The sequence below is a fragment of the Rana temporaria genome, chromosome 1, assembly GCF_905171775.1.
Source record: "Rana temporaria chromosome 1, aRanTem1.1, whole genome shotgun sequence".
Lineage (NCBI taxonomy): Eukaryota > Metazoa > Chordata > Amphibia > Anura > Ranidae > Rana > Rana temporaria.
In genome coordinates, this window is record NC_053489.1 from 214,087,094 (window position 1) to 214,111,966 (window position 24,873).

At 44.3% G+C, this 24,873-nt stretch overlaps 1 protein-coding gene across 3 annotated transcripts in view; it reads right to left on the reverse strand.

Moving 5' to 3' along the window:
• BCR (BCR activator of RhoGEF and GTPase) overlaps positions 1-24,873 on the reverse strand; it is a 96,500-nt gene that overhangs the window by 24,913 nt on the left and 46,714 nt on the right. For all 3 annotated transcript variants that reach the window (XM_040349547.1, XM_040349554.1, XM_040349563.1), the window contains exons 5-15: positions 23,092-23,199; positions 18,706-18,766; positions 18,470-18,522; positions 14,773-14,913; positions 8,815-8,936; positions 8,560-8,728; positions 4,197-4,316; positions 4,009-4,084; positions 3,782-3,886; positions 2,856-2,930; positions 2,651-2,748 (exon numbers count right to left, since the gene is read on the reverse strand). In XM_040349547.1, the coding sequence (XP_040205481.1) occupies positions 2,651-2,748; positions 2,856-2,930; positions 3,782-3,886; positions 4,009-4,084; positions 4,197-4,316; positions 8,560-8,728; positions 8,815-8,936; positions 14,773-14,913; positions 18,470-18,522; positions 18,706-18,766; positions 23,092-23,199 (1,128 nt within the window). The remainder of the gene's footprint in view (positions 1-2,650; positions 2,749-2,855; positions 2,931-3,781; positions 3,887-4,008; positions 4,085-4,196; positions 4,317-8,559; positions 8,729-8,814; positions 8,937-14,772; positions 14,914-18,469; positions 18,523-18,705; positions 18,767-23,091; positions 23,200-24,873) is intronic.

Sequence of the window (24,873 nt, forward strand, 5' to 3'; positions counted from 1 at the left end):
GAAAGAACAAACCAAACCTTAGAACAATATATCAGATGCTTTACAACTTTTTCTCAAGATGATTGGGTCTCGCTGCTACCTCTAGCAGAATTTGCATACAACAATGCCAAACACTCAGCTACCGGGCAATCCCCTTTTTTCTCTAATTATGGTTTTAATTTAACATTTTTGCCAGATTTCTTTTCAGAATCAGCAGTTCCAGCGGTTCAAGATATCTTGGAATTTTTTAAACGTAACAACCAGGTATTACGCGAAGCAATAACCAAGGCTCAAGCTGACGGCAAGAGATTCTTCGACAAGGGAAGAAGGGGAGAGTTGGATCTCAAACCGGATGATCAGGTATGGCTGTCCACAAATAACCTAAGATTACCTTGCCCGTCTAAGAAGTTGGCACCTAAGTTTATGGGACCCTTCCCGGTTAAGAGGAAAATTAATTTAGCCTCATATGAACTGTCTCTACCTAATTCCCTGAAAATACATCCTGTATTTCATGTTTCTCTACTCAAACCTGCAGCCCCTGATCCCTTCCCTAACAGAGGATCCAAGCCTCCTGAACCTGTCCAGATCGATGGTTGTGAAGAGTACGTAGTGGAAACTATATTGGACTGCAGAAAGCGACAAGGACAAAACCAATTTCTGGTCAAGTGGAAGGGGTATGGCCCAGAAGATAACTCTTGGGAACCTGAAGGTAATCTACACGCCAAGAAGTTATTACGTGCCTTTTTTCTTGCTCACCCAGACAAAAAGGCCCGACTGGGCATCCGGAGGCTGCCCCTTGGGGGGGGGCAATGTCAGGGACTTACCTCCCAGCCTCATCCATCCTCGTTTCTGAGGAAACAACAGGGTTCCTCCATGTTGACACATGCGCGAGCGTGCACAACGGGCGCGCGTGCACGATAGCGGGAGCATGCGTGTGCACGTTTTTGGCGCCAAAGCACACTTTAAAAGCCATTGCTGGACTCAAACACATTGCTGCCTGATCTGCAGTTTTGGAGTGAACTTACACTTGAAACCTGATCCTGAAACCTGATCCTGAAACCTGATCCTGAATTACTGACTGAACCATGACCCGGCTTGTTGACTATCCGTATCTCTCTAATCCCTGACTCCGGCTTGTTTGACTACCCTTCTGATTGGACCCACCGTTGCCAGACCTTCCTGCTTGCACCACGACTACGCTTCAGTTACCTGCATCTGAACCATCTGATTATCCGTTGTGACCCGGCTTGCCTGACCCTGCTGTTTCTTGCTTCCTATTTATCTGCTTTCTTCATCAGCTTGTTGCCATTGCAGTCGTATCACCTGTCAGGGTCGCTGACCCCCTCTTCTGCCTCAGTGCCGTCTGCACCTCCCCGCCAGAGAGACTCAGCCACCTACATCTATTCATCTCTGCATCGGCACTCCTACCCCGCTGTGCTCCGAGTCCGCTGTTCCCACTTCAGTGGCTCGTGAACCAGAGCCGTAAGAGAGGCCTCCTACAACCAGACTCTAAACATACCAGGTACGTAACACAGTGCGTGTGTACGAGGCTTTGAGGTTTCTCGTCAAGAAAACTGCCCGTAATCTAGACGAGAAAAATAGAGAACCTGCTCACTATTTTCTCGTATTGAGATTCTCGGCAATGTTTTCCTGCCGAGAAACCAGAGTGTGTGTATACTTACCCTTCCATGGAAACCTGCACATGCTCGAAATGACTGACACATGCGCGGTAGCTTCCAAGTCATAGGTAGGGTGAAGCAAGATGTGGCGACGGCATCGAATGCAACAAGAACATGCTCGTCATTGTCAATGACGTCTCTGCGTTCGTGCAATTCAAAAGAACGGCGGTTCTTTTGAATGTTGTGTCTGTTTACTCTGCCGGCAAGAGAATCTTGCCAGGAAAAACAGTTGTTTTCCCTGACGAGAATCTGGGCCGTGTGTACAGGGCTTAAGGCTCGGTTCACACCTATGCGAATTTGATGCTTATACCGCATCCAATTCGCATGACATTTTAAAATACCTTCATTTGAACGAGGCTGGTTCACATGTCTGCCTGGCAATCGCACTGCGCATTGGCGAAAAACGTGTGCTTTTTCTAGACATTGCGTTTCAGCTCAGGTGCAAATTCAGGCTCATTATCTTCTATGGGCACCCATCTGATTCACAGATGCATTCCGTTGTGAACAGGCATTATCTCCCCCTGTTCACTACACCTCCCCCTCTCCCTGCTCATCTGATCCGCAGCTACAATGCAGAGCAAGCGCTGAACAGCTGCTTCTTCTCTTCGCACAGAACTGGAATTCGCACCGGACTGGTCTGAACCCAGGCTAAAGTTGGGCTTCAAAACTCAAGTGTACTTCAGTGTATTTGAAAATCTTTACCGAAAAGATGCTGCTCATATTTGTTAAGCGTTGGCATTCGAATTTCACTGCCTCTAAACCCCTACAAAACACTTAAGACTGCTGAAGGACTTGTTCGTACTGGCAGATTTTATGCTGGTTTTCCCAGATTCTCTTGCAATGCTACTCAATGGAAATCCTGGATGAGAAGCGGTTTATCTGCCTATCTAAACAATATCAGATTTTAAAACCATAGGTATTATATTTCTTCCTAATCTAATCAAAAACAACTAAAAATATTGGAGAATTATGATACACAAAATCATCCCCACCTCATTCCAGCTCGGATCAGTTGTGTTGCGATAGACTCGTGTTTTTGCCTTGTTAACAAAATATCCGAAAGAATCCACTTCCAGTGTACAGAACAAATCTGTTGGAGTCAAATACAATAATGTAAAAAAAAACAAGCCCAGTTAAAAAACCTGCTGTACTTACTGTGCAAGTGAACTGTAAGAGGGACCATATGGACTCACTTACTTGAGCTTTGCTGGAACCCAGTGGCAGAGTGCACGATGACATTTAGAAAACCATAAAGGCCAGAAGATTCATCATCTAGACAGAGAATATGCAAGAAAAATGTCAGCATAGAATATTAAAAACACTCTCGTATAATAAGTAATGTCTCCCAGTAAAATGATGGGTGACCGGCTATATTTATTGGACTTCGCAGCAGTTTGCGACTCCCCAAAATGGTAAAAACACCATCACCTGGGATCCTTACCAGTACCAAAATAACAATGAATGACAAGAAAATGAAATGAAATGAAAATACCACAAACCATGTCAGCAATACACACAGAACCCCACCACTACTTAAAGTAGAAGTCAGGGCAAAACCTAACCAAGTAATTCCCACCAGTAATCTTAGCCCTATGGTAACTACCCTGTAAAGGAAAGATGTGTTTACTTACCTAATCAAAGGTGCTCTGGTCCAGTGACGTGAATTCTCCAGTGACCGGCTTCAGAGGAAAGGAGGAAGCAGCGGCAACGGCTGCACAGCCTTGGTGGTGATGTCACCCAAAGACTTACTAAGGGGCATTCATTGTCTGCTGTCCCTCCTCTACATTGAAGCCAGCGCTGGGACCCAAACATGTGACCAGACCAGAAGTGCCCTTAGATTAGGCAAGTATACACATCTTTCCTTTACAGGGTAGTTAGCATAGGGCTTCAAATGGGGGTGGGAGCAAGTTTAAGCTCCTACACCACAACTCTGCAAACATTAGTGTGTTAAAATTAAGGGGATAAACTTTGTTTCAACTAAGCTCGCTGTTATTTAATTTTCTTCTTAACCAAGGAGGATCCAAACAGATGCAACAGAAGTGCGACATGCTGCCGGTTTGGCATCACATTTCTCAGATAAGCTATTCTATACAATGAGTGATTATTATCTGCTCCTCTCTTACCTTCTTTACTCAAGGTCAAAGGAATCCTATGGACAGTCTGCAGTTTAACACAGGAGTTTGTTAACATTTGTATTTCCAGTGAAGAGAGAGAAAAACTTTTAATGCCTGCAAAAAAAGAAGGGAGTCATTTGTTGTGATGAAAAACTTTCTACGAATGATAAATAAAATCAAACGATTTGAATTATTGGGCTATGAAGTACAGTATTCCCCTTGTGGTACACACTCACATTTCTTCTGCTGCTCTCGGATGTTTTCTCCCCATTCAGCCCGCTCATAGTCTGACCAGGTTAGGAACGTGTAACCCTAAGAGAAACATTGTCACCAGTTAGGTAAGGCAAACACAGGCAAGAGTAATATTAAGAGAAGAGAAGAGACAAATAATAGGGTAGACCAAACACAAGATACAAAGAATCACCTTGCCATTGCGATTGTGCACTCGGAATGCCATGCTTGGTGAGAGTAACAACAACATTGACTCTTGCTCACAAAGCTTCTTGCGCAGACGATCCATGCCTTTTCCTCCTTTGTTTGCTTTCTAGAAGAAGATTTATGTACTTAACATTTTTAGCAATACAATGTCCTCCAGGGCTGTACCAAATACAACTAGTTTCCAGGGCTCAGAGATGAGTAGAACAAATAACCTAGCAACCAGAGTTAAGCTGCCCATAGTGGTAGATATTCTACTTTTCTTAGGAAAAGAATGTTCTAAGAAAGCTTGTCCTTATTTCTAGTGAATCTAATTGTTGCTCGTCTTCAACCACAGTGATGAGTAAATTCTAAGGAGGAGGATGGAAAACAAATTCTTGAACAAATTTATAACAGTGTATGTGGTTTTTGTTTGGTGAAGTCCATTCATTCCAAAAATCAAATGCTAAAAGCAAATTTAATTTTTCTAATGACAATTGAATTTTCGTTTAGCATTCTACGGCACCTTTAGTCAACACAGTTTGTATTACTGTGTGCGAGAATTATAGGCAATGCTTAGACATGCTGGGCTACTAATGGTCAGAGTTGTTACACTTTCAATGACAAATCGGCGTAGGTCAGCACTGGGCTTTTCACGCAATCACAACCTAGTACTGAAACTCGCAGTAGCAACTTCTGTATCAAACATTCTACCTTTGTTTTTAAAGGAAACGTACTCTCTCTTACTATTAACTTGTTTTTAAAAATCTGTGTGGTCATTCCGAATTCCTTTTTCTGCAAATTTGTGAATCATAGACCCAAAACAAGCAAATGCACATCACCCGATACTCAAATTTAGTTCAGGGACTTTATAAACGACAAAACATCAATGCCAGCCCTACATGTTTTCAACCTTAAAACAAATCACCAATGGAAGCACCCATATTTGCATCTATCTTCACCAATTTTCTTTAAATTCAGAAGATTGTACTACTTTCATTTGGCAAAAAGCGGGCATTGGTGTGGTCTGCAGACAGACAGTGTGGGGAGTTTGCGAGTTGCCAGGTGCTAATGGGAGAAGGGGCTATATGTATGTTGTAGGAAAGAGTGTGAATGGGCAAACTTTGGGTAATTGTGGGGTTTGGACTTTACACTACACATTCAGACAGCATGGTCTCCTATTCTGATATAAACAAGCCTTTACAAACCAAGTCTACTGTGGAAATCCTCAATCATCTTACCACCCTGTACTGAGGTAGGGTGGTGCAGGAACAAACACCACAGCAGAACTGGAACTCCATCAGCCATTTAGGCCTGTTTCACATGGGCCTCAGCTTGTATAAGAACAGTGTAAACAGCCAGCTTTGACAAAGGCATTTGCAGAGCATTCAGCAAGCTTTGTTGAAGCATTTAAAGTACCATTCGGCTCCAGTTCCCACTTTTAACAAGCTTCAAGAAGTGCTTACTAGCAGCTTGTTTAAAAGTGGTGATCTGTGTTCTACATTTACAAACTGGAGCTGAATGGTACAAACTGGAGCTCAATGGTACTTTAAAAGCTTCAACAAAGCTTTCTAAAGGCTCTACAAATGCTTTGTCAAAACTTTCTAGCCACACTGCTCTTATACAATATGAAGCCCATGCGAAACAGGCCTTACTGCATTTCCACAAAATGGAAGAGTATGGCTGCAGTTAGATCATTGTATTGCAACTTCTGTCTATCTGCCCTGTGTTGGTCCTATATCTACTGGAGCATTTGCAATTTGCAGAACAGAGTAGGAACTGGCCAGAAGGATTACTTTTACGCAGTTGACCAGCTTAACCACTTCAAAACCGCAGGCCGTCATATGACGTCCAAAAAGGAGATCTCTTACCCTGGGTGGAAGTCATATGACAGCCTGTACTTTGTGCTGTGATATCTGAATGATGCCCGCACCTAGAGGCATCATTCAGATATAATTTTGTTCCGGCGACGATCCTGCACACCATAAGAACGATCATATCGGTGGTTCCGCCGCTTGATCGTTCTTATAGGTGGCGGGAGGGGACACCCCCCCTCCCGCCGCCATCCGGTGCTTCTCCGGGCTCTCCCGTGTCATCGGGGCCCTGGAGAGATGATCGCCTGCGCCGGATGGGAGGCATAGAGATAACTGGTGACCAGTCATCTCTATGACCATCGGAGGCCCGGGCACGATGTGATGACGTAACGCCCGGGTACCCGTAAGTAAACAAACCGCAATTGCGGCTAGTAAGAATGAGATCTGTGAATTTTTTTTCACAATCTCATTCTTTCCAGCCTGGAGGAGAGATGTGGGGTCTTATTGACCCCGCATCTCTCCTTAAAGAGGACCTGTCACACACGATTCCTATTACAAGGGATGTTTACATTCCTTGTAATAGGAATAAAAGCGATAAAAAAAAAATGTAAAAAAAAAAAAAAAAATTAAAACGCCCCTGTCCCCGGTAGCTCGCGCTCATAAGCGAAAGCACACGCAAGTCCCACCCACGTATGTAAACTTTGTTCAAACCACACATGTGAGGTGTCGCCGCGTGCGTTAGAGCGTGTGCAACAATTCTAGCACTAGACCTCCTCTATAACTCTAAACTGGTAACCTGTAAAATTTTTAAAGCGTCGCCTATGGAGATTTTTAAGTAACGAAGTTTGGCGCCATTCCATGAGTGTGCGTAATTTTAAAGCATGACATGTTAGGTATCTATTTACTCGGCATAACATCATCTTTTATATTTTATTAAAACATTGGGCTAACTTTACTGTTTTGTTATTTTTTTTCCAAAAAAAAAAAAAAGGCGTTCGAAAAATTATTGTGCAAATACCGTGCAAGATAAAAAGTTGCAATGACCGCCATTTTATTCCCTAGGGTGTCTGCTAAAAAACATATATAAATGTTTGGGGGTTCTGAGTAATTTTCTAGCAAAAGAATGATGATTTGTACATGTAGGAGAGAAGTGCCAGAATAGGCCCGGTATGGAGGTGGGTTTTAAAGCCCTGTATTGAGTGGTTAAACATGTATTGCAATGTATGTGAACTAAAAATCTGTGTTTTTGTTTGGCAAAGCTAGAAAGGGCATATAGCAGCGTGCAGAGGGTTTGTCAAGAATTTTAAGTGTTAACATGTGGCCACACCTTTTATTTTAACCTTGTGACCAGCAACAGAGGACTAGACGCTCCTCCTGCTGATGTTTCCTTGCAGATGGGCTGGGAAAGAGCTGGATCACATAACAGCTCTATATTGATTTTGAAAAAATATTAAAATAAATGAAGTGCCATCATCCATGTACATAAAGAGAAGGCATAATTTAAATTAAACAATGTGTGTTTAGTATTATTTAAAATGTATGTCTATACACCACACACAGCAATGGATTAGCCTGCGTTCCACGCTGACTCACGGGCTTCCTTTCCCTCTTCATACGTCTGGCTCAGCGCAGACGTCATCGAGGCACACCTGACACCTTCGGCCCAGCTTGGCTCCCCTGGTCTCCGTTCCGCATCCCTGTTGGCTCCCTCTTACCATCGGGAAGGCTCTGTCTGGCAGACACCCCCGACCCTCAGCTTGGCCCAATTTCCTTCTGCTAATCCGGAGCATTACCACCCCCTGGTCACGGCCGCATCTCTGCCTCCAGCCACCAGCCATTGGGTGCATCACCTTCAGACCAGGTGTCCATTCCTCACAGCATGGTTACTGGCACCCTTCCATGATCCACCAGATGATGTTATCCCTCTATGCATGTAGGCCCAGTGGTATCGTTGGTCTTTAATCAATTTTGCTTTTTAATTGTTCATCTATGACTACTCTGCTATTGATGCAATAAAATTATTGTTTTTTATGGTCCCAACTGACCACTTCATCTTTTGGATCCAGTCTATACAGCGTTGCCTATCAGTTACTTTTGTTCATGATACATTTTTTCCCCCAATGTTTTGGACAGCTGCACTGGGTCTGGATCACAGAAATTCTTGGATTGCCAGGCAACACCACAGGACCCACAGTTTTGTAGCGCTAAAGGACCTATGTTTTTTTCACAGGCTGTAGGGGCCTGGAACAGGCTGTCAATGGCAGAACCTCCCTTTAAGATGACACACACCATGCTTTTGCACAAAAATAAAGATTTGAGTTCAAATACATATTTGTATGATGATTTACAGAGGACTAGAAGCTCCTCCTGCTGAGGTTTCCTTGCAGATGGGCTGGGTAACATAGCAGCTATATATTGATTATGATAAAAAATATTTTTTTATTAAATAAATATACAGTGCCATCATCCATGTACATAAAAAGAGAAGGGGTAATGTAAATAAACATTGTGTGTTTAGTATTACTTTAAATGTATGTCTATACACCACACACAGCTTACCCTCTCTCTCTGAATATCACTCTTCAGATTGGATATTTTCACCTTCATGGCTTCTAGCTCATCATCTTGTATCATAGGAATGTTAGCAGCAGCTTCAGACTCATCCACAGGCTGGAAGGTCAGGTCTGCTAATGGTATGTACCACTTACAGTCATACTGCTGGCTTTTCCTGCAGCAAAAAAGCATATATGTTAGCTCTATAAACAGCTCATATAAAAACGGTAGAAAACCTACTATAACGAAGAGTGCTCTTACCCCCCAATTTGTTTTTTCAATTTGGCGCAGAGGAGAAGGTCTGTAAAAAAGAAAACATGGCGCAGTTTTCGGGCACCTTCAACGAGTTCAACCATGAAACTGTCTTTCAAGAGTTGTCGATGCTGCAAAATAAAACAATGCAATGGTACAGGATTATAGTGAATCTATATACCGTCTATATCTACAGTTTCTCACAAAAGTGAGTACACCCCTCACATTTTTGTAAACATTTTATTACATCTTCATGTGACAACACTAAAGAATTGATACTTTGCTACAATGTAAAGTAGTGAGTGTACAGCTTGTATAACAGTGTAAATTTGTTGCCTCCTCAAAATAACTCAACACACAGCCATTAATGTCTAAACCGCTGGCAACAAAAGTGAGTACACCCCCAAGTGTAAATGTCCATATGGCGCCCAATTAGCCATTTTCCCTCCCTGGTATCATGTGACTCGTTAGTGTTATAAGGTCTCAGCTGTGAATGGGGAGCAGGTGTATTAAATTTAGTGTTATTGCTCTCATTCTCTCATACTGGTCACTGGAAGACACATGGCACCTCATGGCAAAGAACTAAAAAATATTTTGTGTGGCTACCATTATTTTCCTGCACTGCCTTAACCCTCTTGGGCATGGAGTTCACGAGAGCTTCTCAGGTTGCCACTGGAGTCCTCTTCCACCCCTCCAGGATGACATCACGGAGCTGGTGGATGTTTGATACCTGGCACTCCTCCAACTTCCGTTTGAGGATGCCCTATAGATGCTCAATAGGGTCTTGAGACATGCTTGGCCAGTCCATCACCTTTACCCTCAGCTTCTTTAGCAAGGCAGTGGTCATCTTGGAGGTGTGTTCGGGGTCGTTATGTTGGAATACTGCCCTGCAGCCCAGTCTCCGAAGGGTGGGAATCATGCTGTGCTTCAGTATGTCACAGTACAAAATGGCATTTTCTACGGCTTTTCATGCAATACAGTCAGACATGCCATTCTGCCCACCACTCTTGTCAATAGTGGCTGCTTGAGTGGTTGGCCATTTCCTGTCAGTGTGAACAAATCTGGTCATCCTTTTTTGACCTCTCTCATTAAAAAGGTGAACCCTGGCTCCCTGGGTGTTTTTTGCACCATTCTTTTGAGACTTTAGTATGTAAAACTCCCAGGAAGTCAGGAAAATCTGACATGCTACAACCACCATTTCAGGCATCAACAATCATTTCACAGGCAAAGCCATTTACATATTTCTCAGACTACAAAAAAAAAAAAGTCACAAGCGCCAATAAGTCTTCCAATGTGTGGTGTAACAGACATCAGATAAAATGGTGGTGTGAAAGGTGTGTGTGTGTGTATATTATATATACATATATATATATATATATATATATATATACACATACATACATACACACACACACACACACACACACACATACAATATATATATATATATATATATATATATATATATATATATATATATATATATATATATATATATATATATATATATATATATATATATATATATATATATATATATATATAGTATCCCAAAGCTAGGTGGATGCTGACTTCCTCAGATGGGGTTATCCGAAAGGAACTACAAGAAAAACAGAAATGGAAGGCGCGCACACCTTGTGCATTACCAGAGATAATTTAATAAGACATTTTTGTGTAAAAGTGGGTACTCACAAAATGCAACTGACAAAAGGCCATAAACACAGTGCATGGACATGCACAAAACACGGGTGTGACGAGATCCTTCCTCGCCCAGGTCCTGCTCTCCCGACACTCCTCTGCTACCAGTGAGTCAGCTTGCAGATTGCAACGTCTGATGGTCCAGTCATCCAAGGTTCCGGGATCCGAATTACAGCTATGTGCCATTCGGACCCATTAAGAACAAACACCAGGCAGGCTGTATGTAAGTTCCAACAGGACTCTTTATTTCAAGTACACAGCACACTTTTATACAGAATTTTGGAACATCCCACTCCCAACAACCGCTTTCCTATTGGTCAATTGTAAAGTATATCCAGTCTTCACTCAGGTCCCCCTTGACCATGCAAATGAGGACTTGAAATTGTCAACAGGGATTGGTCCAATAGCTTGGATAGAAAGACTTGTGTATTGAGACAGAAGCCCCAGGGGGTAATCAATGTACACAATAACCTGGTTCCAGCTAGACGGCCTGACTCCGACACCCGCTCTTAACCTGCAGAACACAATAAAAGGTATTTCGCAAGCTGGTTCCACTTAGCATTTCAAAAGCCTTGCATTGAATGTCCCTCTCCTGTGTAACATATGTCAAGTAGAAACACTTTAATATCTCAAGGTCCATGACATTACTTCCCCTGGGAACCAGTCCAACAGCCGCAGTGGGACCCAAACGGGTCAACTCGAGGATGTTGGAAAAGTAGTCTTAAAGTTCCAGGACTGTGCTGGGATGACCCATCTGCCTTCCTGTTTTGAGGTCCTGGCCCATAATCGGACGGCAAGAGGCTCACATTCAGTCCTCTCCAAAAGCCCCTGTCCCGGCTAGGTCTGTCACACATCTCCCCCTTTGGCAGGAGACTAACACTGGGAGAGACCCCAATTTCGGTACCCACCCAGTACCCCAGATACCTTGTCCCAAAGAGAGCATTACTCACCCAGCCAATCTCTGCCTCTCTCAGAGAACACGCCTGCCGCTGGGGAGAGGCCTGGACTGGCCCTTCTCCCTGGAGTCCTTTCAGCCGCTGGAGAGAAGACAGGGTGGCTGGGCTCAGTTCATCATGCCATTGGGAATCTGGGCCAACTGGCCACCATTCCTGGGGTATACCAGTGGAGACTGCAGTCCCATCCACTGATGCTAGGTAAAAATCCCCCGGTGCTTGCAAAGCAAAGCCGACATCCTCCTGTCTCAGTGCCGCACCATTTTCTGGGGTTGTGTCTGTGGAGATCGGAGTCCCATCCACTACCACAGGAACCCCCTCTTCTGTTAGTTGAGAGCAGAGGCCCGGGGCACTCTGCTCTGTTGCCAGCTCTTCCGCTGGGTTGCTGTGAGTGGGGACCACAGTCCCATCCACCGATATCCGCTCAAGCTGTAGTTGTGTGCAGCAGCCAGTAGCATCCTGCCCTGCTGCCAGTGATTCAGCTGGGAGTAACAGCTTTACTACCTCAGCTTGTTGCTGGGGAGGGGGGCCAACCGCCCCGGCTCCCTGGAACTCCACAGTTGGTCCCAGTGCTGGGCAGAGATGGCTAGCATTCTGCCCTGTTGCCAGCACTTCTGCTGGGGGTGCATAATCCATAACATCCTCTGAACAGTCCATACATTCTGTAATCTGTGGCTGGGGAGTGATTGCCATCTTCTCACCCTGAGCCTCCGGAACTGCCACGGGGGTGGGGCAGAGGTCTTGATCCCTCTGTCCTGTGACCAGCGCTTCAGCTGGGGAAGTTCCTTGTAACTCCACAAATACTGCCCTTGGTGCTGGGCAGAGCACAGTGAAGTTTGGCCCTGATACCAGCTCTTCTGCTGGAGGCTCCCCAGGTTGTTCTTCCTCAGCAGAAAAGTCTATCAAATCCCCTGTCTCTACAACTGGTGTCTGGGGATAGAGGTTCACCATCTCCTGTCCATGGAACCCAGAAGATGCTATGGGTACTGAGCAGAGGTTAGCAGAGCTCGGCCGTGCGGTCAGCACTTCAGCTTTGGGAATGGCAAGCTCCCGATTTTCCACTGCTGATTCATCAGCCAGGATTTCATCACTGTCAGCTGATATTTCCTCATAGTCCCAGGTAAAGGGAACCTCACCCTGCTGCTGAGCGGAGTCTAGCAGCTGTTTGTAGGTGATTTCCAGTTCCCATTCTTGAGCGGCCAGGAATTCCAAATCTTCCTGTAACCAGTGCACTTCCGGGACATTCAGTCTTCGCTCTCTGTGCTCCATTATTTCCTCCCAACGCCACTCCCGATCGCTCCCAAAGTTGGGATCCCTGGACATCCTCCAATACAACAATCCCAGGCCATCATAGTCAAAGCCTTCCGTGGGGCTGTCATCCGCTGACCACGGGCACTCTTGGACTACATACCACCGGAGGGCTCTGTAGCTCTCGTCCAACCGCATCTCTTCCCGGATCAGCCTGCTTAACTCTGCTGTCCACTCCTGCTTTGGTTGTTCCCCCAATAACAGCATCCGTACTTCATACTGTGACCAGTACCTTACATGGATGGAGGGGAGAGCTTTTCCCTGGTGTCGCTGCTCGCGGGCTAGCGCTTCTTTCCAGAGTTCGCAGCGGATCGAATCAGACCATCCAAGCAGGACCTCCTCTGATACTGGTCCTCTGCGCTGTATCTGCTTCTCTCGCAACCTCCTTCTGAATTCCTCTTCCATGGTTACTGATATCTGTACCTCTCCTCTTCTTTCATTTGGTGCTGCTTCTTTAGGCGTTGTCACCGATCGCCGTATTTCTGCAATTCTCAGCTCCTGTTGCCGCTCTCGTTCTCTCTGTTGTCGCTCTCGTTCTCTCTCATCCTGCCGCTGGAGGTCTCTAATGGTATTCTGTATGGCGGTCTCTGATGGGTTCGCACCATATAATGCCAACCGCTGTTGAACTCGCTGCTGGAACAAGTCTTCAACTGACCGGGGTCCTGCATCACCATCCCTCTGATCCATCTCGGCTAGCGCAATGATCAGGGTGGCCTTGTTCTTCCCACCGGTCCCTCCACGGCTCTCAAGCAAGTCTTTTAGCATGGTTCTCCTCCAGGCTGCATAGCTGGTCATTCATGGTGGTGGTTTGGAGTTGTCCCAGTAACTGGAGAGCAAATCCCACCGCTGCCAACCAATGTGACGAGATCCTTCCTCGCCCAGGTCCTGCTCTCCCGACACTCCTCTGCTACCAGTGAGTCAGCTTGCAGATTGCAACGTCTGATGGTCCAGTCATCCAAGGTTCCGGGATCCGAATTACAGCTATGTGCCATTCGGACCCATTAAGAACAAACACCAGGCAGGCTGTATGTAAGTTCCAACAGGACTCTTTATTTCAAGTACACAGCACACTTTTATACAGAATTTTGGAACATCCCACTCCCAACAACCGCTTTCCTATTGGTCAATTGTAAAGTATATCCAGTCTTCACTCAGGTCCCCCTTGACCATGCAAATGAGGACTTGAAATTGTCAACAGGGATTGGTCCAATAGCTTGGATAGAAAGACTTGTGTATTGAGACAGAAGCCCCAGGGGGTAATCAATGTACACAATAACCTGGTTCCAGCTAGACGGCCTGACTCCGACACCCGCTCTTAACCTGCAGAACACAATAAAAGGTATTTCGCAAGCTGGTTCCACTTAGCATTTCAAAAGCCTTGCATTGAATGTCCCTCTCCTGTGTAACATATGTCAAGTAGAAACACTTTAATATCTCAAGGTCCATGACAACGGGGTTTCGGGGGGGAGCACCCCCCCTTCCTCAGCCTAGCTCTGAGGAAGGGGGTGTGCCCCCGAAACGCGTTAGTGGTACCCCGTGTTTTGTGCATGTCCATGCACTGTGTTTATGGCCTTTTGTCAGTTGCATTTTGTGAGTACCCACTTTTACACAAACATTTCTTATTATTAAATTATCTCTGGTAATGCACAAGGTGTGCGCGCCTTCCATTTCGGTTTTTCTTGTAATCTGTTCTGATAACCTGAACCTCTTGTGTGCATGCTTTATGCATTAAACTGAGGCTGTGTGACTTGCCGTTTGGAATAGCAGGTAGGTTTACCAAAGAAAGCAGCCAATGAGTGTGTATTTTCAGCCCAAACTATCAGAAGCTTCTTAGTAACCCATGAAAATTGCAGCACAAATGACTTGTTCTTTTTTGCTGCTTTTTTCTCCTCCAGCCTGAGCTCTACTGTATGGGGACTGCAAGAGGCTGGTATCAAGCCAAGTTTACATACATACACCACTTTATTAAAAGAAAAAAAAAAACACCTGTCAGAATCCCTGTACCCACCTCTCCTTTCCGCACAGTCATTGACTGGCGCCTGGGAGTGATCTCTTCATTGATGCTGGAAAGGAAGTTCTGGGAAATGCGAAGTGCATCTTGCAGCAGTGGGTAGTCTGGATGGCTGGTTGGTGTGTGCTTTAAAAGGTCCTGGAAATATCAATACAGTACAATTTAAAAAATAAATAAAAAAAGTCAAACATACTTAAACACTTTTAACAATTAAAAAACTATTAAAATATGTGCAAATTATACCAATCACAATGCCACAAAGTAACAGTCCATGAGTTAGTGGATCTATGGGCAAAATAATATACATGGTATAGTATGATATATCAGTAGCAAAAACACAGCAGTTATTAATGCAAGAGAGGCAAACAATCAGCTTCAGTCTTTTATTTTCAAAGCTTAAAAGTGTTTGTCAACCCAAAATGAATAAAGATCATGGGCCAAATTCTCAAAAGAGATACGCAGACTTAACTGCTGTTCAGCCTGCGTATCTCTGTGCCTAACTTTGGAAACGATTCTCAAAAGGCTTTTTCCAAAGTTAGGCAGAAAATCTGACATGTGTAAGACACTTACACGGTCAGATTTTAGGATGCAGTACCGCATCCGCCACTGGGGGCATTTCTCATTGAAATCCAGCTTTGCGTATGCAAATGAGGACTTAAGCAGATTTTCAAAGCATTTCAGCACTTTGATTTCTGCCTAAGTTCCGAATTTGCCGGCGCAAAACTAGGGCTGGTTTTACAATGTGGAAAGTTAGCCAAACCTTGTAAAGGCCCATTCCAGCGACGGCATTTGCTATGCATTCCTGAGGGAGAACTCCACGGCAATTTTTAAATTCAAAACCGGCATGGGTTCCCCCCCAGGAGCATACCAGGCCCTTAGGTCTGGTATGGGTTGTAAGGAGACCCCCCCACGCCGAAAAATTGACGTAGGGGGTCCCCCTACAATCCATACCAGACCCGTATCCAAAGCACGCTACCCGGCCGGCCAGGAATGGGAGTGGGGACGAGCGAGCGCCCCCCCCCCCCTCCTGAGCCGTGCCAGGCCGCATGCCCTCAACATGGGGGGGTTGGGTGCTCTGGGGCAGGGGGGCGCACTGCGGGCCCCCCCACCCCAGAGCACCCTGTCCCCATGTCGATGAGGACAGGACCTCTTCCCGACAACCCTTGCCATTGGTTGTCGGGGTCTGCGGGCGGAGGCTTATCGGAATCTGGGAGTCCCCTCAAATAAGGGGGCCCCCAGATACCGGCCCCCCACCCTAAGTGAATGGATATGGGGTACATCGTACCCCTATCCATTCACCTGTAGGCAAAAAGTAAAATGTAGTAAACACACAACACAAGGCTTTTTAAAATATTTTATTATTCTGCTCCGGAGGCACCCCCCTGTCTTCGTTATTAGCTCAATTACCAGGGGGGGCTTCTTCTTCCACTCTCCGGGGGTCTTCTCCGCTCTCCGGGGGTCTTCTCCGCTCTCCGGGGGGGGCTTCTCCGGACTCCGGGGGGCTTCTTCCATCTTCTCCCCTCTTCCGCTCTTGACTCGGCGAACCCCGGTTCTTCTGCAGCTCTCCGGTGCCTTCTTCTTCAGCGCTGGCTGCCTGCTATGTTTGTGTGTTAGCTCGATTTCAAACAGGCAGCCAGCGCGGTCTTCTGTGACGTCAGGGTCTTCTGTTCTTCTCCCCTCTTCCGATGTTGCCTCGTCGCCTGTTGTCGCTGTAATGATGGAAGCGCGCCTTGCATCCCATTTATATAGGCATCACCGTCCCATCATGCTCCGGTAGGTACCCCATGTTGAGGGCATGCGGCCTGGCACGGCTCAGGAGGGGGGGGGGGGCGCTCGCTCGTCCCCACTCCCATTCCTGGCCGGCCGGGTAGCGTGCTTTGGATACGGGTCTGGTATGGATTGTAGGGGGACCCCCTACGTCAATTTTTCGGCGTGGGGGGGTCTCCTTACAACCCATACCAGACCTAAGGGCCTGGTATGCTCCTGGGGGGGGGGAACCCATGCCGGTTTTTTCTTTGAAAATTGGCATGGAGTTCTCCCTCTCAGGAATGCATGCTGAGCGACGCTGTCATTTTTTTTTATAATTATTTGTTTTCCCGGCGCGTCTTTTTTTTTCACCCGTCGCAACTTTAGTGTCCCGTCGAAATTCTCAAAGCCGACCGGCGTTAATTACGTTCGCGCGCTGCACGTCGGGAAAATTACGTCACACGCATGCGCAGTACGGCCGGCGCGGGAGCGCGCCTCATTTAAATTTTAAACGCCCCCAGGAGAGGAGGACCGCCTTACGACGGCGGCACTTAAGTTACACAGCGTGTAATTTCTACCTAAGTGCTTTGACGATCAGGCACTTAGGTAGAAATTTTAAGTCAGTGTAACTTAACTGCTGAAATTTAAGTTACGCAGAGTTTTTGAGAATTTGGCCCCATGTTCCTTTAAAGCATGTTATACAGCACAGTGCTTGTGCTGTGTATTTTGGCCCCTTTCTATCACCTGAAATACATGGCTGATCCTACCAGTTTCTACCCTCCCCTCTGTACACTGACCACGATATATCAGAGATGCTGAGCCCTGACACCATTTTCAGCATGCATGCCTCCATCATCTGCAGCTATCTACAGCTCTCCTGTCTCCCTCCTCCCCCTCCCCGCCTGTCATCTCTCATTATAGCTAATCTGCTCCTCTCCCCACTTTTTCAAAACTAAATGATCTGTAGATCATCCCCTCTGTCAGACTAATAACTGTGTCGTAGTGCCTGTGCTTTATAAAAAATAAATACCAGTGTCTTCCAGCGATCACATGACTCCAGGCTCTCTGCTCCTCTCCTCCCTGGCTGTCAGTAGGGGAATCTCGGCCCCGCCCACTGGAGATACCAGACAGGGAGAGCAGAGAGCCTGGAGTCATCTTATCACTGTGAGATGCTGTTAAAAAAAAAAGTAGAATTTTTTTTTTTTTTATAAAGCACAGGCACTAGGATGCAGCTTTTTATCTGACAGAGGGGATGATATAAAAATTAGATAGTGGCTCAACAACCACTTTAACAATCTGAAGATAGGAGCTGATTGCTTACCATGCATAACTGCTCTTGATTGCATTTGCTCCAGTTTTGATCAATTCCACTTTTGGTCTCTTCTTCATTAACGTTTCCTACTTGCCTGTCCGCACTGTACACTGAGCTGTGAGCCCGCAGCTCAGTGTGCAATTTTGGCATCCGGCGAGATAATTGAACTCCCGCGCATGTGTGGGAGTGACGTCATCTCAGTTCCGCCAATTAAAACAGCTGAAGTTTGGGAACCCAGAAGACCAGCCAAAGATGTCATCAACTGGTGAGTTAACACCACATTGCTGCAATATTGAGGTGTATAGTTCACATTAAAATCCATTTAAAGCTGCATCGAAGGACTACCCTGTCTATAAAGTGCCAAAACTGCTTTGTATTTTCAATGTAGAACAGAGTTATCACCCTATTTCTATGTAAAGATGATGGCATGATCAACAAGTAATATAAACTATGCCAACTGATGTTTTATTGCTAATGACAGGCTGCATTTTATAGTTTTTTTTTTTTTTTTGTTGCTCATATATCCACTATACTGTAAAGTAAATGTCATGGCTGAATGAAAATATTAAAGTCCATTCGGACAATGCAAGGATAGGTGATATAGACCTCATTTTATTATTAAAACATGTCACTTACATGCAGAACAAGAGTACTCCGCGTAACACGATCCACTGGCTTGTAGAGTAGTGCTAGTGACAAAGAGCAGACACAGTGACACATTTTACCATTACAGCACAGACAGGATGTCACACCCAACACTATCCAATAAGTTTGCCAATTTATTTGCAATCTAGCCTTTAAAATACATTTTAAATGTGCACCACCAATGCCAACCCTGCCCTCTCCTTTACTGAAACAACCCGATCACTCACTTTCCAGGGAGGTTTTAGCTGCTTGATCCTTGGATTCTCGTGTGCTTCTAGCTCTCAGATTCTGAAAATAACACAACATTTGAAAGGGATGAATAATTAGGCTATAATTTTTCTAAGTACGTCAATTAAATTGTAATGCTGCTGGAGTCTTAGTCGAATCATTAATGGGCAGGCTGAATATACCAAGTTCATCAATCAAATTGGGCACAACCAACCTGCCGGATTTGCTTGCTATTATTGCAAAAGCGGCTGTTATAGCCGCTCGCAAAAAATCAATGTCTTTTCCTGGCGGAGACACGCCCCCCACGCACCCGGGAGAAGACAATTGCCGATTCCCCTGTCAGCACACCTGTGCTGATGGGGGAATCGTGCAGAAACTCAAACCCTGTTAAGGCCTGCCTAAGGCCGACCATAGACAGAAAAAAAAAAAATTGCTGCAACTATGGGTTCGATTTTCCCATCGACACAGACAGTGTTGGCAGATGAATCCCTCCCACTGAGTCATTTTGTTTCCCTGGCAGGGTGGCATGTAAAATATGGCAGGCTGGTTGTACCCAAATTCAACTAGGATAAATTCAGCCTGGCAATACATGCTTTGAATCTAGGCCTAGCTCTGACCCTACTTATTTTTGGTTACAAGGAGAGGAAAGACATCTTATTCATGCAAGTAGCATAAAGTAGGGAATGAATCGGTGTCCTTTTCCAACAAGCAAGTTCTGGTAAATATCTTCAGCTATAAATTATATTACTCAACTGCCCATTTTAACTACACAGTTCCTACCCTGGAGTTCTGTTCCAGGGTCTGAATCATCTTTCCACTATGTTAAAATAACTCTGTTAAGGAGCCAACTCTGTCCACTGTAAAACCAGGAGGAATTGCCATTGTAGCTAAAGGGATGTCACCTGCTGGATAATACTGTGGACTAGGAGGCTTCCATTCTTTCACCAAGTGAAAATCCTCTTTAAAGGGTCACTAAAGGAAAAAAAATGTTTTGCTGAAATGACTGTATACAGGGTATAGAGACATAAAAGTTAACTGATTCATTTTAAAAATGCTTAAAAATAGATTGAATTCTATCATATAATGTGCCTCTAGTTTCACTTTCGGTTTTAAACTGGTTTCATGTTTATGTGAAGTAAAGAGACCCACAGAACAAAAACAAACAAATCCAGGGCAGTGTTTTGTTTTTAAAATGAATCTGATTGGTTAGGAGGAGTTTTAGACACACAGCTTAGACCACAGTGAGAAGCTCCCATGAGTTTTTTCATAAGGAGCCAGACAAGCAGGAAGTGTGGAGATCACAGCAAGATTACAGCTACTTCAAAGCAAAACCGAACAATGAGGGCATGAAACCAGTACTGCAGTAATGTAAAGGAAGCTATTTAGCTAAAAGAAAAAAATTCCTTTAGTGATCCTTTAAGTATAGATCGATAGTGCACCAGGAATACATATAAGTGCATAAAAGTTGCCAAATGTACACAAATAAAGACGAACATAGGTTGCATAATAAACCGCAACATTTCCACCCCTATTCTGTTACAACACGTTCGTTCGTATACTGTATACCAATAGTTCTACAGGTACACATAGCATTTTTGTTAACCAAAAACAAAAACATAAAAATAAAAAGGAAGGAAACACCACAAGAGGCTGAACATCTCTAAACCGCTGTGAACCGTGCTATAAACTATCTGCATCTATTAAACCAAGTTGGACATAGTTTGTTCAATACAGGCCATCTATGAAAAAAATTTAAATAAACAAACAATAAATCCCAAGGTTCTTCTGTCACTGTCACCCAAGTATACCCATTTGGCCCAAATTGTATTAAATTTTTTAGGGCACCCCCTGGCTTCATAGGTCACTTTGTATAATGTAACATTGGCATTCACTAGGGCCTTCCATGATGATAATGTGAGGTATTCTCTTTGAATACAATTGATTGCAATCAGCTGGCGAACATAAAAGAACAACAAACCTTAACAGGGTTCTCATATTATTACTCGTAACTTCTTCCTCAATGCCCAGAAGCCTCATCAGCGGACTACAGATATTGGGAAGCTCAAAGGTATCTGCAATAAACTGAGTGACCTGTGACCATACTGGGCGAATCCAATTGCACTCCCATACCATATGAATAAAAGATCCCTCCTCTGCTAGACATTTATGGCATGTAGGTGTTTCTCTCTCCTCATTCTATATAACCAAAGGGGTGTATAGTACATCTGATGTTGATATCTTAATTGTATCATCTTATCTCTGGCTGAAATGACTTTGGCATATACAATGCCAACACTTCCTCCCAATGCTCCTGAGAATACAGCGCATATCAATAAAATGATGGCAACGATGGAGTCACCCCTGACGCGTTTCGTGTAAACACACGTTGTCAAAAGGTTATCGATATGCGCTGTATTCTTATCCAATATGTAAGTGCAACCTTTAAATAAATTTTATATTGATTTTTACGGTGTTACACTATGGCGTCCCCTCTTCTCTTTTCTATATTTATACGTAACCTTTAATACGGACGACCATCTCCTGTGCTTCATGAATGAGAGATCTTTCAGCCTGTCTCCGGGTTACTGAACTTTGCATCATAGCTACTTGCAGACCCCCTCCTTGAAGAGATTCCACACCAACGTTCCAAGCATATACCAAGCCTGATTGACTCTGGAAATTTTATTTTCGCAGAGTCCACCCTTTCTGGTAAGCCTGCATCTACACTGGTGGTGGGATATCTTTCTGCATTTGGAAATCAAATTCCAATCCACTTATTCTGTCATTGGAAGCCAACAATTTTTTCATAATTTTTGAACTTTGTGGTATCCACTTATCACGTCGCTTATTCTGGACTTTATTATTTATTTATTGCTTGATGTATCGACCTCCACTACATGTGCAATATATATTTTTCACTTTGTTCATGCGATTTTAACTTTATTGTCACATTTTTGCATTTCATTGTATTTGAGCGCTGCACTTTCTTTTCCATATCGTATGATTGGTAAAGATACTTGATAACTTAGACCATTTATAGCCATCCTCCAATTGAAAGAATTCATTCAGACATGGGTTAAACCAGAGTGGAACATTGGGAGATAGGTGGAGGTATCGATCAGCTATGTGCTTTAGGCAGATTCCCAAAACCCGTTTAGCTGATTTAAGCGTGGTTTTGCCCCCTACTTTAGGAACCTCCCCTCCCCATAAGTTCAGCAGAGCTTCATAAGAAACAACAATGAAAGAGATGGCTGCACTCCAAGATCAATCAAAATGTTATAATGTCTGAACATCCCAAGGCTTCAAAAGGGGTGGTAACCACGGCCTCCCCCCGCCTTGCTGCATTATTCAATTGGGGGGGGGGGGGACACCTGACAATGAATATATACCAGTTGGAATGCAAAATAATAAAGACGAAGACCTAGTAGAGTCAATCCTCATTTACGCAAAAGGAGTTACTGTGCATTTACAAAATAAACTTTGATATGTCCTATGATGTGTCTTGCATATTGTTATAATTTAAAGGGGTTGTAAAGGTTTGTTTTTTATTTTCTAAATAGGTTCCTTTAAGCTAGTGCATTGTTGGTTCACTTACCTTTTCCTTCGATTTCCCGTCTAAATGTTTTTTTCTTTGTTTTCTTTGTCTGAATTTCTCACTTCCTGTTCCTCCTCAGTAAGGCGTTCTTCAGTAAGCTGTTCTAAATGACTTTCCACCGCTCAGATGATGGTGGAAAGCTTACTGAGGAGAAACAGGAAGTGAGAAATTCAAACAAAGAAAAAAAACATTTAGAAGGGAAATTGAGGGAAAAGGTAAGTGAACCAACAATGCACTAGCTTAAAGGAACCTATTTAGAAAATAAAAGATGAACCTTTACAACCCCTTTAAAGTGGAGGTTCCATCAAAAAAAACTATTTTGCTTTAAACTGTAGCTTATGACTAAAAAAGAAGAAAAAAAACAAGAATTTTTTTTTTTTTTACTCACCTGGAAATGCCTGTTGCTATGCGGTCCTACGAAATCTGCCTTTGAAACCACCTAGGATTCTGACATCATCTCCCTCTAATGCTCCTGGGAAATGTGTGTCATCATTTCCCAGGATGCAGTGTGCTGTCCAATTATCACTCCCCATCCAAGACTTCCAGGAAGTAAGTGCTTGTAGGCTTCACAATGCCCACAAGCAAAATGACAACGGTGTAGATATAGTTTTATAAACTATCTTTTTTGAATATCTATGCGGATCGGCGGCGGATTGTAAAATAGTAAGTGACCAGATTTATATTATAAAAACGCAGGATGAAAGGACATACATTTAAAAAATGCTAATTGTGGTTGGAACTCCGCTTTAAGTGTGAAATGTACGTGAAACAAAATTAAAGATTTTCACACCTCTGAAATTTCGGCAAACTGAGCATTAGCCTGGCAGCATTTCTCCGCTGTTTCCATGGCAACCTCGTAGTTGTCAACAAAGGCGCGATAGACACCCAGCTGACTGGCCTGAAAGGTTAAAAGAGGAAAGAATACATTTAAAATGCAGAGTGAAGAGTTAAAAAAAAGTCACATAAGAATTACAAATCAGGAAAAATTAACATTTAGACTAAAACAGAGATAGAACAAACCCCAGAAGAGCAATGTGAATGCAGAAATCTGTCAGGGCTGTTATAAGCCTTAGCTGTCCCCCAATAAAACGATCCTTTGACCCATACAAGTATACAATAATAAAATTACAAGGCACCACAACAAAATTATAGGAGTCAGGCTTTTGAGACTGGACAGATTGGGTTAAACTTCAGTGCAGATTCACTTATATCCCCAGCCCTATCTCCACTTCCCTTTCACCTCGATGCCCCTAGCTCCTCCTCATAGTCTTTAGAAGCCCATAGATGATTTTATTTTATTTCCTTCTACCACACCTGCAGCGCTATTGTGTCCTGCCAGTGGGGACGGGGGAAGCGGGGAGCCTTCCAGGCCTGCAGAACACAGTAATTACTGCTAATGGTTATAGCCATCAGCAGTAAATCGCATGTAAAAAATCCAACAGGCTGGTTGTACCCAGGTTGATTGATGGATCAAAATGAGCCCCCCCCCCCCCCATCAAATCATTCTCTGCAGCCATTACCTTTTGTACCACCACCCCCTCCCTTTAGAATGTAAGCTCTACGAACAGGGCCCTCCGGTATTGAACTGTACTGTAATTGTGCTGCCCCCCCTCTACATTGTAAAGCGCTGCATAACCTGGTGCCACTATATAAATCATGTATATTATTATTAGTGCTGTCAAACGATTACAATTTTTAATCGCGATTAATCGCATTAATGTCATAGTTAACTCACGATTAATTCGTCATAAATTTTGATCGCTGTTTTCTAGCTGATCTAAAACCATTTTTGACATAAAGGGACACTTTTGGACAATCTACAGTTTTCAGGCAGAAAGAATAGTTTTTATTTTTATAAAAGTACATGTAGGACACTGGGCAGACCACTGGGGACAAGGGGGGGTGTGTATTTTTTACATACAGTACTGTAATCTATAAGATTACAGTATACTGTGTGTATTGTGTTTGTTTACTTTTTTGAATTTGGCGCCGTTCTCCGCTCCCGTGCGTCGTAACGTCGCAGGGAACGGAGATCGGCGGCACACAGACACTGTGAATCGAGCGAGGAGGACCCGCCAAGCGAGGAGGACCCGCTCGATCACACAGCGGGGTGGCATCGCTGGATCCAGGGACAAGGTGAGTAACTTGCCTGTGAATCCAGCGAGAAGGTAAGCCGCGCCGCTGCACACTCTGCACGTCCACCCCGAGCGTTAATCGCGCGATAAAAAAATTTACGGCGTTAACATGGGTTTGCGTTAACGCCGTTAATATCGCGTTCAACGCACAGCACTAATTATTATTAATAAAAATAATGGATCAACTTGGGTATAATCAGCCTGCCCATAGATGGATTGATTCGCGGCTGGTCCCTGCTGAATGGCCGAATTTTGATCCATGTATAGCAGGCTTTATACTCACCTGCCCCCAATCCAGCAGTGTTCCAGGCAAGGCACGCATATGCACTCTGCACTCCTATTCTTTCTTATGGAGTTTCAGCTGTCAACAGAAGAGCCAACTCCCCATAGGAGTAAATGGAGAGTACAGAGAGCATAGGCCCAGCTGGCTCTGCCAT